The 14,534-nt window shown below is 47.8% G+C and overlaps 2 protein-coding genes across 2 annotated transcripts in view; one reads left to right on the top strand and one right to left on the bottom strand.

Annotated features, from left to right (window-relative positions):
- Positions 1 to 633: 633 nt before the first annotated feature.
- On the top strand, positions 634 to 5,740 carry LOC306750648 (E3 ubiquitin-protein ligase MSL2-like; the record flags this gene model as incomplete). Its single annotated transcript, XM_079234111.1, is given in 4 exon segments — positions 634 to 821; positions 2,972 to 3,650; positions 3,652 to 4,210; positions 5,450 to 5,740. Coding segments are annotated over 4 exon segments (1,671 nt in total). The 5' UTR covers positions 634 to 679.
- Positions 5,741 to 8,409: 2,669 nt separating this feature from the next.
- LOC306750653 (tumor necrosis factor ligand superfamily member 10-like) overlaps positions 8,410 to 14,534 on the bottom strand; it is an 8,666-nt gene continuing 2,541 nt past the window's right edge. Inside the window, 5 exon segments of the mRNA XM_079234116.1 lie at positions 8,410 to 9,105; positions 10,886 to 10,928; positions 10,930 to 11,116; positions 11,975 to 12,088; positions 12,238 to 12,283. Of these exon segments, the coding sequence (XP_079090242.1) occupies positions 8,896 to 9,105; positions 10,886 to 10,928; positions 10,930 to 11,116; positions 11,975 to 12,088; positions 12,238 to 12,283 (600 nt within the window). The 3' untranslated portion in view covers positions 8,410 to 8,895.

Genomic DNA, 14,534 nt, shown 5'->3' with positions numbered 1-14,534 from the left:
GCGGCTAACGATAGCAAAGGAACACAAATAACCGGGTGTAATTCTCCTTCGGGGGTGCCGCTCTGGAGGCCGTGGTTCCCGGTTCCCCCGCCGCGGCGAGACTTCCGCTAATCCCGGGAGGAGGAGGGGGTCAGCGGCCTGCTTTGTAGCGGCTTCCCGGTGCCACTCGGGCGGCCCCGGCCGTCACCAGAGCCCGGTGCCTCCGGCCTGTTTTTGTGTTGTTTGTTTTCCTCCAGCACAAGCCGCCTGCTTGAAGAAACCCTCCCGCGGACAGTCGCGCAATACCGGGCCTGATGGGGCTGCGCCGCCCGGTCCTCGCTGCAGGAGGCCCGCGGGAGTTTCTGCAGCTCTCTCTGCAGATAGGAAGTAAAAAGTGCGGGGAACCGAGCCGAACCGACCCGGACGAGCCCACGGCGGGATTCGATGCAATTTGGGGATGAGTAGCCTCGATTGCCGCACGCGCAGGCTGCCGCAAACGTCGGATTTACCGATCTGACGCCCGCTGCGCCCGTCTATGCGCTCGTCAAAGCCACCAGACTCCATTGATAAAAACGGTGATTCTGGGATTTGTAGCGCACGGGACGCGGGGAGGCCGGGCAGTTTGGGTCTCTTTCGTGTCTGTTGTGTGACTTTGAACGTTTCGGGGTATTCGGGTGCATCTTAACGGACCGCAGTGGAGATGAACCCGGTGAATGCGACCTCTCTCTACGTGTCCGCGAGCCGCTCGGTGCTGCAGTGCGACCCCCGAGACCCCCGGGCCCTCGCGGAGCTCTGCAAGCTGCTGCCCTTCTTCCGCCAGTCCCTGTCCTGCCTGGTCTGCGGTGAGAGAGAGAGAGAGAGAGAGAGAGAGTGTGTGTGTGTGTGTGTGTGTGTGTGTGTGTGTGGTATTTTATTTGATTATGTATTTGAACGTGAGAGGAATACGTGCGTACAGGGGGCTGTTTGTTGTCAGCTGTGGGAGCGAGCCTTTAAATAACGCTGCGTTCACGTGCAGTCGGAAATATCTCTATCGACACTTTCAATTTTATTTTACTGCAATACATTTATATTGTAGTCATTCATTATATCGACGATTGCTCAAATGTTTTGCAAAACATATTTCGTTATGAAATAGTATTTATATATATTATATTATGTGTATGTATAATTGTTAATGTGGGAAAATAAATGGAAACGTCTTTCAAGGCAATTTAATAAAAGCAGACAAATAAAAGTACTATTTTGCAAAACATATTTCGTTATAAAATAATATTGATACATATATTATTTGTATATATTTATAATTGTTTATGTGGGAATATAAATGGAAAAACCTTTCAAGTCCACAAATAAAAAGTACAGAGTAAAAATGCAACAATATAATAACATGGTGAAATAAATAAAATATTTATTTATTTATTAATAAAAAACATTGATATAAAGACATAGAGAAGGTTTTAAGAAGTGATGTTCAAATATCAAATATATTCCTCTAAATAAGTCTCATACTATTACATCTTACCTAATATATTAACGTCATTACTATATATATATATATATATATGACGCTTAATACTATTCTGTTTACCCAGGTAAATGTGTGTATACTTCCTCCGCCACTGTGTTTGTGAACTCCAGAAGCCGCCATTTCCGCGGCGCCCTGAACGCACCGTGGCACTCAGCAACTCCCATCGTGACACACCCCCTCTGAGGGCCTTCCTCTGGTTTGTGGTGAACAGCAGTCTGTGCACCCTGATCCTCCTCACCCTCCTCTTCCTCCTCCACCTCCTCCACCCGTCATGCAAAACACATTTAGACACACACACACACACACACTTTACGGATGTTTAGCACAAAGTGGGAGGAGCAAGGCAGCTTGTAAATAAACCTCATGTCTGATGCGTAATGCAGCAGGTCTCTCTCTGGGTGAGTGGATACACGGGGAGGTGCAGGAGATATTCATATCCCCTCCACTGTGCAGATAATAACCCAATAAAGAGGGTAAGATCATGCTTTATTAGCCCTGCAGATTTACAGCAGCATCGTGTGAAGTGCAACAAGATGAACGAGTATTATAAATAAGCAAAATATTCCACAAAAAGCAGCGCTTGCATGGAGGTAAACATAGCTTTCCTGCTGGTGAGCGATGGCCGTTCCTCATGAATGAACTGCAGCTGCTCGGCCTCTGAGCCGCGTTGCTAAGGAAGCTCTCAAAGGGCGGTTGTCATGCATCTGGAGCGCTGCCCGCCAGGAAGAAACCCACGGAGGAGGAAGTCTGTCAATCCTGAGCGTTATGGAGACGTATGCTTGATGGCGCCTTTCAGGGTTCTTAGTCATTGTAAAATGGTTATTTCCAGGCCTGGAAAAAGTCCTTGAAAAAAATAAAATCCCCAAAGTTTAGTAAAAGTCATGTAAATGTGTTATATTCATGTGTTCATGTCGTTCATTTACGCTGAGTTTGAAATAATGAATATGCTTTTAAAAGAAAGACTCAAAATATAAGCAGGCATACATACAGGCATCTATATAAATGTTTATTCTTTTAATCAAACTATATATATATTTATTTGTTTGAAATACTATGGAGAAAGAAAAAATACTACTACTTTGCTGTTTTGCAGATATAAAAATGAAACGCTTATATATTTGTATTTTGTAAATGTTTCCTAACTCTTTTTTACGTGGTAAAATATTGTTTAAAATGTCAATGAAACAAAGTCTATGTTTATTCTTTTAATCAAACTATTGTCTCATTCATTTGAGTCATTTAAGGTTTACTGTATGTTTTGTATTCTCACTGTTAGTTTAAATACTACATTTACTCACTTTTTACTGTTTACACCCAGATCTCACTAAATGTTTGTCATGACATTTGAGTTGAAAGTCATGGATCCACTGGTCACAATGTGTAGTGGAGTTCCATGACTTTAAACCAAATTTCTATGACTTTTAAATCTGGTGTATGAACGTGGTCTTTGCTTCCCGCCTGCAGGCGACCTGCTGCAGGACCCCGTCGCCCCCACCGACTCGGCATGCCAGCACTCGGTGTGCCGCGGCTGCAGAGGCCGGCGGATGCAGCTGAAGCCGTCCTGCAGCTGGTGCAAGGACTACTCCCGCTTCCAGGAGAACCGGCAGCTGTCCCTGCTGGTGCGCTGCTACCGGAAGCTGTGTCTGTACATCACGCAGTCGCCGCTCGCCGCGCACATAGCCGGCGCCGCCGGCGACTCGCCGGAGCTCCGGGCCATCCTCGACGAGGGGCTCACGCTGGCCGAGGGCGAGCCGGAGGCCGAGGACGACGCGGCCCGCGGCGAGGAGCCGAAGGCCGAGGAGCCGCGTCCCGGGGACGTGAACGGGTTGCGCGGCTGCAACGGGCCGCTCGGTGACGCGGGCGGAGGCGTCGCCCAGCAGGAGGGCTTCTCGGAGGAGGTCCCGGTGTGCGTGAGCGTCGCCGGGCCGGGGGCGGGGCCGGGGGCGGGGCTCTGTGACCTCCCGTCTTTCGGGGAGGACTTGAAACCCGCCGGGGGCCCGTTGCTGTTGAGCGTGGAGGAGGTGCTCCGGACTCTGGAGACGGACCCCGACCCGGACCCCCAGCCCAACGGGCCCCACTGCCTCCCCGACTCCTCCGCCCCCCTCCTCCTCCCCTCCCTCGGCCCCCGGCCTCCCCCGCGGCCCCCCCCTCCCCCACGCGGCCCCTCGGTTCCACCGCAAGCGCTCCCGCTCGGAGAGCGACAGCGAGAAGCTGCGGCCCCTCCCCGTCGCCATCCTCCTGCGGGGGCCCGCCCTCGGCGCCAACGGCTCCGCCCACCACCCGAACCTCGCCGCCACCGTCAAGCAGGAGCCCAAGTTCCCTTTAGCCCCTCCCCCTCCACACCCCCTCCCCCACCCGGTGCCCAACGGCGGCCCCCCCAAGGTGGGCAAGACTGTGCTCGTCTCCAACAAGGCGCTGAAAAAGACCGTGGAGCACCACGGGGGCCCCAAGAAGGCCTACACCAAGGCACGGCAAGGGCCCCCCAAGCCTCGCACGCAACCCCGCGACAGAATGCCCCCCCACCCGCACCCCCACCCGCACCCCCACCCTCACCCCCACCCGCTGACGCACCCGGCCAGCCCCTCGAAGCCGCTGTATAAAAAGCCGGTGGAGAAGAAGGGCTGCAAGTGCGGCCGAGCCACGCAGAATCCGTCGGTGTTGACCTGCAGGGGGCAGCGCTGCCCCTGCTACTCCAACCGCAAGGTGAGGCCCCACCCCCTAACGCCGTGGTTCGCAAAAATGTTCGCGCCCCACCACCCCCAACAAACAGCCGATCTCCGTGAGATGCGCTCTTCTGCTGTTTTGGTTTTGGCAAAACGGCAAGAATCTTTTGGCCGTCGCGCAAGCTAGCCTGTTAACGGCGTAACGGAAACAATTCAATGACGGTGCAGGCATTTCAACATGTATTTATTACGTTTTGCGCCCCGCCTGTAATACCTCCGCGCCCCACTAGAGGGTTGCGCCCCACAGTTTGAGAACCACTGAGTTAATGTCTGGCATCATCCATCTAAACGACCGACTAACTGGACCTCAGAGCATTTAACGACGCTCGGTTTTATGACTAATTAGTTTCCCTGTGAGGCGTTCAGGGGCAGGAAAAGCTGCCGGCGCGGTCGTAAAGGGCTCTGGCTGTGAGTGGAGTTAGACCTCTATGCCATCGCTCCCACGTCTCCACGTCTCCCACTCGCTTCAACTCAGATATCTGCGTTTGTTCCAGAAATATATTTATTTGTTTGAAATACTATGGAGAAAGAAAAAATACTTCTACTTTGCTGTTTTGCAGATATAAAAATTAAACGCTTATATATTTGTATTTTGTAAATGTTTCCTAACTCTTTTTTACGTGGTAAAATATTGTTTAAAATGTCAATGAAACAAAGTCCTCCAGGAATCGGCAGCGTTTCATAATTAGAATGAAATCTGTTGATAAAGAAACGAGCAGCCGTATTGATCTAAAACCTCCGGAGCTTTCAGCCGTATCACACAGTCCTCATCGGCAGACATAACGGTTATAATGCCATAAATCATAAAGACGAGTTGAAGTTGAATTTCTTTGACAAAAATGGCTGAAACAGTTCTTAAAGTAAACGTAGTTTTTAAAGATCGTAGTTTTTAAAGGGTCTTAAAGTTAACGGTTTCATTTGGGGCCAGATTTTAAACGAGACGATTAGAATAAAGAGTTTTTTTTACGCTTGTTTGTTGCTTCACACGTGATGTGTTCAAGGAACGTCGGAAAATTGAAAATCTGACGATAAAGAGTTTTTTTCGCCGATTTGCTAAAAGAAAAATGTGCTTTTCAATCCCGCCGGTTCATTCTTGAGCTTTCACCCTGCGGTCATGTGACCGTTTACTTTCCATGGCGTCATGTTGTTGATGTTGTTGATGTTGTTGTTGATGTTGTTGATGTTGATGTTGATGTTGTTGTCGTCGTCTTCCCCTCAGGCGTGTCTGGACTGCGTCTGCCGCGGCTGCCAGAACTCCTACATGGCCAACGGCGAGAAGAAGCTGGAGGCGTTCGCCGTGCCGGAGAAAGCTCTGGAGCAGACGCGGCTCACGCTGGGCATCAACCTCACGAGCATCGCGGCGGCGGCGCTCCGCGGCCCGGCGGCCAGCTCCACCCTCCTCAACGTCACCACGGCGACGGGGGCGCCCGTCACGGCCGCCTTCCTGTCGGGGGCGGGGCGCGACGGCCGGGGCTTCGACGAGTCGCTGGAGATGCGGTTCGACTGCTGAGGGGCTCGAACCCTCGGTTGTTAACGCACATCCCCGCACCCCTCCTGCCAGCCGGGCGTCGGTTCTCCTGCCGGGGGTCGGTTCTCCTGCCGGGGGTCGGTTCTCCTGCTGGGGGTCGGTTCTCCAGCCGGGGGTCGGTTCTCCTGCTGGGGGTCGGTTCTCCTGCTGGGGGTCGTAGCCAGAACAAGGCAGCTACAGAGACTGTGAGGGTGACGATGAAGAGTCGCCCGAAACTGGTCGAGGAAGAGGAGGAGGAAGAAGAGGAGAGGAGGAGGAGGAAGAAGAAGAAGAAGAAGAAGAAGAAGAAGAAGAAGAAGAAGAAGAAGGAGGAAGAGGAGGAAGAGGAAGAAGAGGAAGAGGAGGGCGGCGGCGTTACTGTACGTTCAGGAGGGATCGTTTCTGTTCTTTACTTTTCTTCTCTACTGTGAGGATGTGCAGAGCATGTTGTGTAGCTAAGGTGTGAGTGTGAGTGTGTGTGTGTGTGTGTGTGTGTGTGTGTGTGTGAGAGGGGAAAGGTTTGGTTTGCAGGAACGGAGACGTCTTCGTCATCATCTTCATCAAAGACTGGTGTAATTTATATGAAAATAACTTTTTGTACGCGGACGTATCCCTTTTCATTTCAGAGACGCTTCATGATGTTTTATAAGTTACATCAAAAGAAACGAAAGCAATGGAGGACGTAAAGGGGGCGGGGCCAAAGGGGGCGGGGCCACCAGCGTTCAACCAGAATATTTTCACACGAACAACAAAAAAAAGTTGATTTGTATTTTGTCATTTCTGCTTAAAACAACCTAACACAAACAAAAGAAGAAAAGAAAACATCTACAATAATATTTATTTTTAATATCTTTCGCTGCGAGAAACAGGAAGTGAACTTAACACCAGCAGTGCGTGAAGCGGTTCGAAGCCCCGCCCCCGTTTGTTCACATGTTGTTGTTTCTGGAAGCTACACACATGCTGCTGAACGCCAGGAGAGCCCCTCCCCCGCCGCTCTGTTTTTAATAAGTTGCGTCAACATTTTCAGTATTTATTGTCTGTCGATCCAAACGTTGTTTTTTTATTTTATTTTTATTTCGTGTTCTCCCTCGGGGCATTTACATACCTGTAATATAACTGTAACATATTTCCACAAAAAAGAAAGAAATGAAAAACCAACAGAAGTGTGTGTGGTTATTTCTATGTCATTGCATCAGATGAACACTAGAGGGCAGCGGCGGACTCAATGTTTGTCCACTTCTTCTGCAGCAAAGCTTTTATTATGTTTAGTGATTCAGCAGTATTGTAAGAGTGAGCATACAGATAAATACTTCATATTATGTGTGTGTGTGTGTGTGTGTGTGTGTGTGTGTGTGTGTGTGTGCTTAGTTACATTCACATTTAGTTCATCTGGTAACGATTCAGATTTAAGATTCGTCGACTAAAAACTTGATTTGTGGACAGTTTGTTTTAATATCTTGCAGGTGGAGCCTCTCAGAGGATGCATGACACTTGTCTGGAGAAAACTTAAAAACTACGGCCATTAAAAAATGTTGCTCTTTAAAAACTACACTCTAAAAACTCTGCTCTTTATATAGTTGATAATAATTTCCTGCAAATGCAAATACACTGCAGTATTTCTATCATCGGCTCAAACACCTTTTTCATTAAATGGAGAAATCTGCCGATTTAATTTATAAATAGTCAGGAAGTGGTGACGGACGTTTATCCCAGTTTTAAATGTCTCGTTTTGCCGAAGATATTCACTTTAAATATGATATCAAACGGATGAAAAGCAGGAAAAATCTCAAAATGTTCTCATTTCTGCATGAAAAAGTATTTTAACGATGAATCGGTGATCGAAACAGAAGCAGATCTTTCTCTGGATCCACTGATCGCTCTAAACCAGGATTAAAAACATTTTAAGGTTTATACATTCAAACATATTAAAAAGGTCGTGTTCACATCAGCGCTCCAAATGATGCATTCATGTCACATTGGAAAAAGGAGAACTTAAAACTTGAAAACGTGAACATCCTTATAAATGCATTGATTTTCTCATGAAGACTAAAGTTCATTTAAAAAGGAGCTTTAACTCATTCTTGGCAACGAAAACAGCCTGATGGGTGGGAGGAGCTTTTAAAGAGACTAGCTTTTAAAGAGACTAGCTTTTAAAGAGTGTAGTTATCATAGAGAGTAATTTTTAAAAGGGAGTAGTTTTTAATAGGGAGTGTTTTTTAATAGGGAGTAGTTTTAAAGACGTAGTTTTTAAAGAGCAGAGTTATTATAGAGGAGGAGGAGGAGGAAGAGGAGGAAGAGGAGGTGATCTCACGCCGTTAGCGTCTCAACGTGGCTGTCGACTAAACGTAGAGCCGGAGTTCAGAGGCTTAATAGAAAAATAGAAACACAAAATGTAACACGATATTTACGTCTTTACACAAACTGAGATAATCTCTAATGTTCAGTTGATTAAAGAGGTCCATACAAACAATTCTTAGAGGCAGACCCGTTGGCTATGAAATCAGGAAGATGGATCGTTACGGAGCCTCGAGTTCACCATCTTGGTTTTTGTTCGTTATATATTGAAGATTTGAAACTAGAGATTGAGACATAATCATGTTTACTGAGGGAATAAATCAAGTCATTTAGAGTCATTTATATAGACTTCTATACAACCAGAGGAGTCGCCCCCTGGTGGTCAGGAGCGAGAATGCAGCTTTAACACATGAAGCATGTACTTCTATACAACCAGAGGAGTCGCCCCTGGTGGTCAGGAGAGAGAATGCAGCTTTAACTTTTTTCCCTTTTTTGACTCAGAGGTTGCTGCCTGTAGTTGGCGCTACAGCTCGAGTCCTTTTGCATGTTTTGGGTGCACAACAGCTGAGAGCAAACAAACAAAAAAATGGCATCTGAATTCAACCTCGTGGTCCCTTTGAAAAACGTTCTGCCTTAAAGAAATGTTTGTACAACGAAAACTCTAATCTGTGGATTCCAAGCTTTAATACACTCAAATACAAATATCATCCCATCAACTCTTCTCCAATCAAAGTGTCAAATCTCTTTCCGTCTGCGATCCTGGAAAAGAAGACGGACGGACTTCCCCCGGGACTCCCTGTTGCAGTCCTTCATGAGGGTTCATATTTAGGGGAAGTCAGTTTGTTAGTCCCGCCTCCCGGCGCCTAGCTGATGAGAAACGCCCCGAAGAAGCTGCTCTTCTCGTCCATGTCCACGGCGGAGGCGTTGGTCACCGTGACGAACAGCCGGTCGCCGGCGCCGAGCGGGAACAGACCGCCCTGGTGGGCCGAGTGCAGAGAGAACTCGGAGCCCCGGGACCAGCAGGAGGTCCGGCTCGTCTTCATCAGCAGGATGGGGACCGGGTAGGAGCCCACCTGGCGGCAGAGGGGGCAGGTGAGTGCGTCGGGAGTGAGGCGTTCAAAGACCAACCAGAGAATAGAGAAGCCCCGCCCCTTTTCCTCTCACCCATGGGAGCTTATTTCAAAATAAATATTTATACAAAGACAAATACGGATGTTTTGTAAATTTAAAAGCTAATTTTGCAACGACAAGAAAGTTTGTCGTCGTATTAATTAGTTTTTTGTGAAACCGTCTCCAACATGGTAGTTTGCTCGGCATGCTAGCTAGCTAGCGAGCTAACTTTGCTACGTTTCAAGTCCCAATTCAAATGGGATCAAAAGCTATTCGTTCTTTCACTTCTATGTTTCTCCTGAACTAACTGGTTCTCCTCTCTGCAGCTGACTGATAACCAACGGTGTTGGATCGCTTTTGTGGCGCAATTTATTTGCACATTGATTTTGATGTTTTTATCGTAAATACTTTCACATGGAATGCAAATATAATACATTTTACTGCTGCATAAAAAGGCATCAACCAATCAAATTCAAAACACATAAACTATAGTTTACAACAACGAGCCCCTGGTTCCAAAAAAAGAGAGCAAACTGTATTACTCCCTAGAACAGATCCACTCCTTCTGTTCTCGCCTTTCACAATAAAAGCCAGAGAAGCTTTTATTGAAGAAGCGCTGCAGCTGTTGCGTAATTCACATCGCCGGTGTGATTATTATTTTGAGACGAGGATTTGTTCTTCCTCCTCCTCCTCCTCCTCCTCCTGGTGTGCGTTTGATTAACAAAAACATTCACCAACGCTTTGGCCTTCGTGACTCTAGCGTTCCAAGAGTTCACCTCTCGCAGCTCAAGGAAAATGAAGAAATCTCTTTTTCTAAAACAACATGGCCGAAAAGATTCGAGAGCAAAGAGACAAAACCTCCTTTTCTTCATGAAAACATCACATTTGGTCTTCGTTTAAATTCCTTGACGGCACATCTGTGATCCAAATGTAACGGACACACAAAGCACGGCGATACGATTTCCAAGTCAAAGAAATGCTGCATCATTAAAAATAAATGTTTTCATGTTTATAATGAGCAGGACTCACGTTGTGACTCTCAGACGTTCGTCTGATCAAACTAAACTAAAACATAAACTCTTCATCATGCTGATAATAAGCGTTAGCTTTCACTTAGAATCACAAGCAGGTTGTTATTGGTTGTCCTATGGAAGCTCTTTTCCGCCAGTAAAAGATGGTGAAGATGAAAATGTACATTAGTTGTTAGCTGTTAGCGGTTAGCTGTTAGCGGTTAGCTGTTAGCTCTGTCATTTCAACCCTCCCGTTGTCTTGGGGTCAAAATGACCCATCAACACACACACACACACACACACACACACACACACACTCGGGTCATTTTAACCCTAACGGGATGTTAAGGAGAGAAATAATGTGACGAATTACAATAACAGGTGTCCATTAGTTGCCCGCTCACCTTAACTTCAGGATAAGACCACAATGCTGATATTGTTATTGTTGTTGCTATTGTTATATCTTCTTGTAGACGTACTGCAGTATAAATACCTTCTTGTAGACGTACTGCAGTATAAATACCTTCTTGTAGACGTACTACAGTATAAATATCTTCTTGTAGACGTACTGCAGTATAAATACCTTCTTATAGACGTACTGCAGTATAAATACCTTCTTGTAGACGTACTGCAGTATAAATACCTTCTTGTAGACGTACTACAGTATAAATATCTTCTTGTAGACGTACTGCAGTATAAATACCTTCTTATAGACGTACTACAGTATAAATACCTTCTTGTAGACGTACTGCAGCAGCGGCCTCCCCCCCTCCCCCCCCCTCCCCCCCCTCCAGGGTGGGGGTGTGTCTGAAGTAGGTCTGGGCGTAGACGTAGTAGAGGCCGGGCTGCGGCAGCAGCAGCTCCCCGTCCTGCAGCAGGACGTCCTGCAGGAAGGCCAGACCCCGCCTGCCCTCCCACCACGAGATCTTCTGGCCCTGGACCCGCCGGCCGGAGGAGGCCGGAGCTGTGGGACCCGAACCAACAACAGCAGAGGTCAGGAGGTCACGTAAGAGATGACTCCTTCCTCTCCTCCCTCCTCACTTCCTTCCTCATCTTCCTTTACCTCCTCCCTCACCTCTCTTCCTCCCTTGCTTCCCTCCTCCCTCTCCTCCTCCTTCACCTCCTCCCTCATCTTCCTTCACCTCCTCCATCGCCTCCCTCACCTCCTCCCTCGCCTCCTCACCTCCTCCATCGCCTCCTATTCCTTCGCCTCCCTCACCTCCTCCATCACCTCCCTCGCCTCCTCACCTCCTCCATCGCCTCCTATTCCTTCGCCTCCCTCACCTCCTCCATCACCTCCCTCGCCTCCTCACCTCCTCCATCGCCTCCTATTCCTTCGCCTCCCTCACCTCCTCCATCACCTCCCTCGCCTCCTCACCTCCTCCATCGCCTCCTATTCCTTCGCCTCCCTCACCTCCTCCATCACCTCCCTCGCCTCCTCAACTCTTCCATCGCCTCCTATTCCTTCGCCTCTCTCACCTCCTCCATCACCTCCCTCAACTCCTCCCTCGCCTCTTCCCTCGCCGCCTCCCTCGCCGCCTCAACTCCTCCCTCACCTCTTCCTTCACCTCTCCCTCGCCTCCTCAACTCCTCCATCGCCGCCGCTCTCGCCGTCTCTTCCCTCGCCGCCTCCCTCGCCTCCTCCCTCGCCTCCTCCCTCGCCGCCTCCCTCGCCTCCTCCCTCGCCTCCTCAACTCCTCCCTCGCCTCCTCAACTCCTCCATTACCTCTTCCTTCACCTCCTCCCTCACCTCCATCGCCTCCCTCGCCTCCTCAACTCCTCCTTCACCTCCTCCCTCGCCTCCTCCTTCTCCCCTCCTCACCTCCTTCGCGCTCCAGCTGTGGCAGGAAGCTGCCGGTGACGTGGGCGGCGACCTTGTGGCGAGGCGACGCCCGGTCGACCACCACGAGCGAAGGCAGCACCCGAGACACCTCGTCTGAGGAGGAAGAGGAGGAAAGAGAGGAGGAAGGAGAGGAGGGAGGAGAGGAAGGAGGAGAGGAAGGAGGAGAGGAAGGAGAGGCGGTGACGATGTGCCCACGAACACAGAACAAACAGAACAAACAGCTGCAGGTGTTTGGTTCTCACCTCTGACGGCCGAGGAGATCTGCTTCTGGTAGCGCTGAGACAGAGACTGCAGGGAGACGGTTGTTAGAGCCTTGAACCAACAAACCAACAAACCAACAAACCAACAAACAAACCAACAAACAAACAAACCAACCACCCACCCAGTTCACCCGTCCACCCAGCAGCCGTCTGCCTGACATGAACTTTGAGCTGAGAACCTTTTCTCTGTCCCGCTAAATGTGTTTTTTCCAACTGATGAACGTCTTCTGAGTGAACGCTGCACATGTTTACTCTGCTTCCAGGAGGTAAACAAAAGAAGAGAGGAGACAAAGGGATGTGATCCCATAGTGTCTCTCTGGAGGTGAAGCTCACCTGGATGACTCATGACCTTGATCTCACACAACATATGACCTCATCTCCGTCTGTGACCACGAGCAGCTTTACATCTCCTGCTGTCTGTCTTTCACTCTCTCTATCTTTCTCTTTCTCTCTCTCTCTTTCTCTCTCTCTCTCTTTCTCTCTCTTTCTCTTTCACTCTCTCTCTCTCGCAGATAAACAAAAGTAACTTTAAGCTTTACGGGAAACTGAAATGTGTTTTCACTCAGAGAGAGAGAGAGAGAGAGAGAGAATGGGAAAGAGAGTGTGTGTGTCTGTCTGTCTGTCTGTCTGTCTGTGTGTGTGTGTGTGTGTGCGTGTGTGTGTGTGTGTGACTGTGTGTGTGACTGTGTGTGTGTGTGACTGTGTGTGTGTGTGTGACTGTGTGTGTGTGTGTGTGTGTGACTGTGTGTGTGACTGTGTGTGTGTGTGTGTGTGTGTGAGCAGGTGAACACATTCCTCTCCTGATTGAACTCAGGGTCTCATGAAGGAGTTCATTGTGTGTCTGCAGACGGATCATTTCAGCAGAAAGCTAAGGATGATAATAATAATAATAAATATTTGATGATGATAATATCTTCATAATAAATTGATAATTATAATATTTTCATAATAAAAAACATTAATAATCAGGTAATTATTTAAAAAATGAATTATATTAACAATGTGATAATAATCTGACAATAATAATAATATCATTATAATAATAATATGATGATATTGATAATAAGTATAATATAATGAATACGGTAATGATAATAACTTAATGGTAAAATATTAATAACAATTATATTACTAATAATGATCATATCTATAATACGGTAAAAATAATAACTTAATGGTAAAATATTAAATATTAATGTCCTCTTTTTCCTTCCCGTCAACAAATCCCATGAAGAGACTAAAACCAACAACACTTCCTGTCTGTCTCTCAGCTCCAAGCCCATTGGTTGCTACATGAGGACGCACGCCGGCCCTTTAAATGTTAAAGGGCCTCATGTTGTCATCAGCGTATGAAACATGAACCTCAGACTCCTTAGCGAGTCCTTCATCTCTCTCCAAACCAAACTTCCTCTAGCGCCACCTGAAGGCCACCGTAGTTCTCTACAGGCTTCTGAAACTGTGACGACCTGAAGTTGGGTTATTATGGTCTGGATGACCTCTGAGAGGATGTTCTGTAGTTCTTTGTGTATCTGGAACTACAGCAGAGTAACCAAAGTCTACCCACTGTCCCTTTAATAAACACACATGCATCTTCCTTTAAATCAAACACACAGGAAGACTTGGAGCATTTGTTGGGGACTACTTTCAGCGGCGGATTAATCCACACGTAGTGATTTGTCTGTGTAAGTCATTTAAATTCAACATGCGGCTCATTGGTTGTGTTTTTAATCAGGATACTTTTGCTGTTTTTTGTCTTTTTATGAGAATTGTTGAGAATAATCAAAACAAGCTCCGTCAAGAATTTAATTTTCTTTTCCAATCAGACGACGACTGTCGGAACAAACACAGGAAACACGTGAGGCAAGAAAATATGTTATGGATTACGCACAAGAATATAAACGGTTGAGGATCACATCAGAGGAGAAGCTGGAGCCAGAGAAGGGTTTACTAGTTTTGATTCTTTTCTTTTTTAAACGACAGAAACAATCATTTTAATTATCTTCCATCCATTATCAGCCGCTTATCCGGGGTCGGGTCTCGGTGGCAGCAGGTTCAGCAGGCCGACCCAGGCTTCCCTCTCACCCGCAACACTTTCCAGCTCATTCTGGGATCCCGAGGCGTTCCAAGGCCAGCCGGGAGATATAATCCCTCCAGCGTGTCCTCGGTCTTCCCCGGGGTCTCCTACCAGTTGGACGTGCCTGGAAAACCTCTAATGGAGGCATCCTAGTCAGGAGGCATCCTGACTAGATGCTGAACCACCTCAGCTGACTCCTTTCGAC

This window comes from Taurulus bubalis, assembly GCF_910589615.1.
Source record: "Taurulus bubalis genome assembly, chromosome: 18".
In the NCBI taxonomy this organism is placed as follows: Eukaryota; Metazoa; Chordata; class Actinopteri; order Perciformes; family Cottidae; genus Taurulus; species Taurulus bubalis.
Note: the sequence above shows the minus strand (reverse complement) of the source record. Positions and strands in the feature narration are given on the sequence as shown.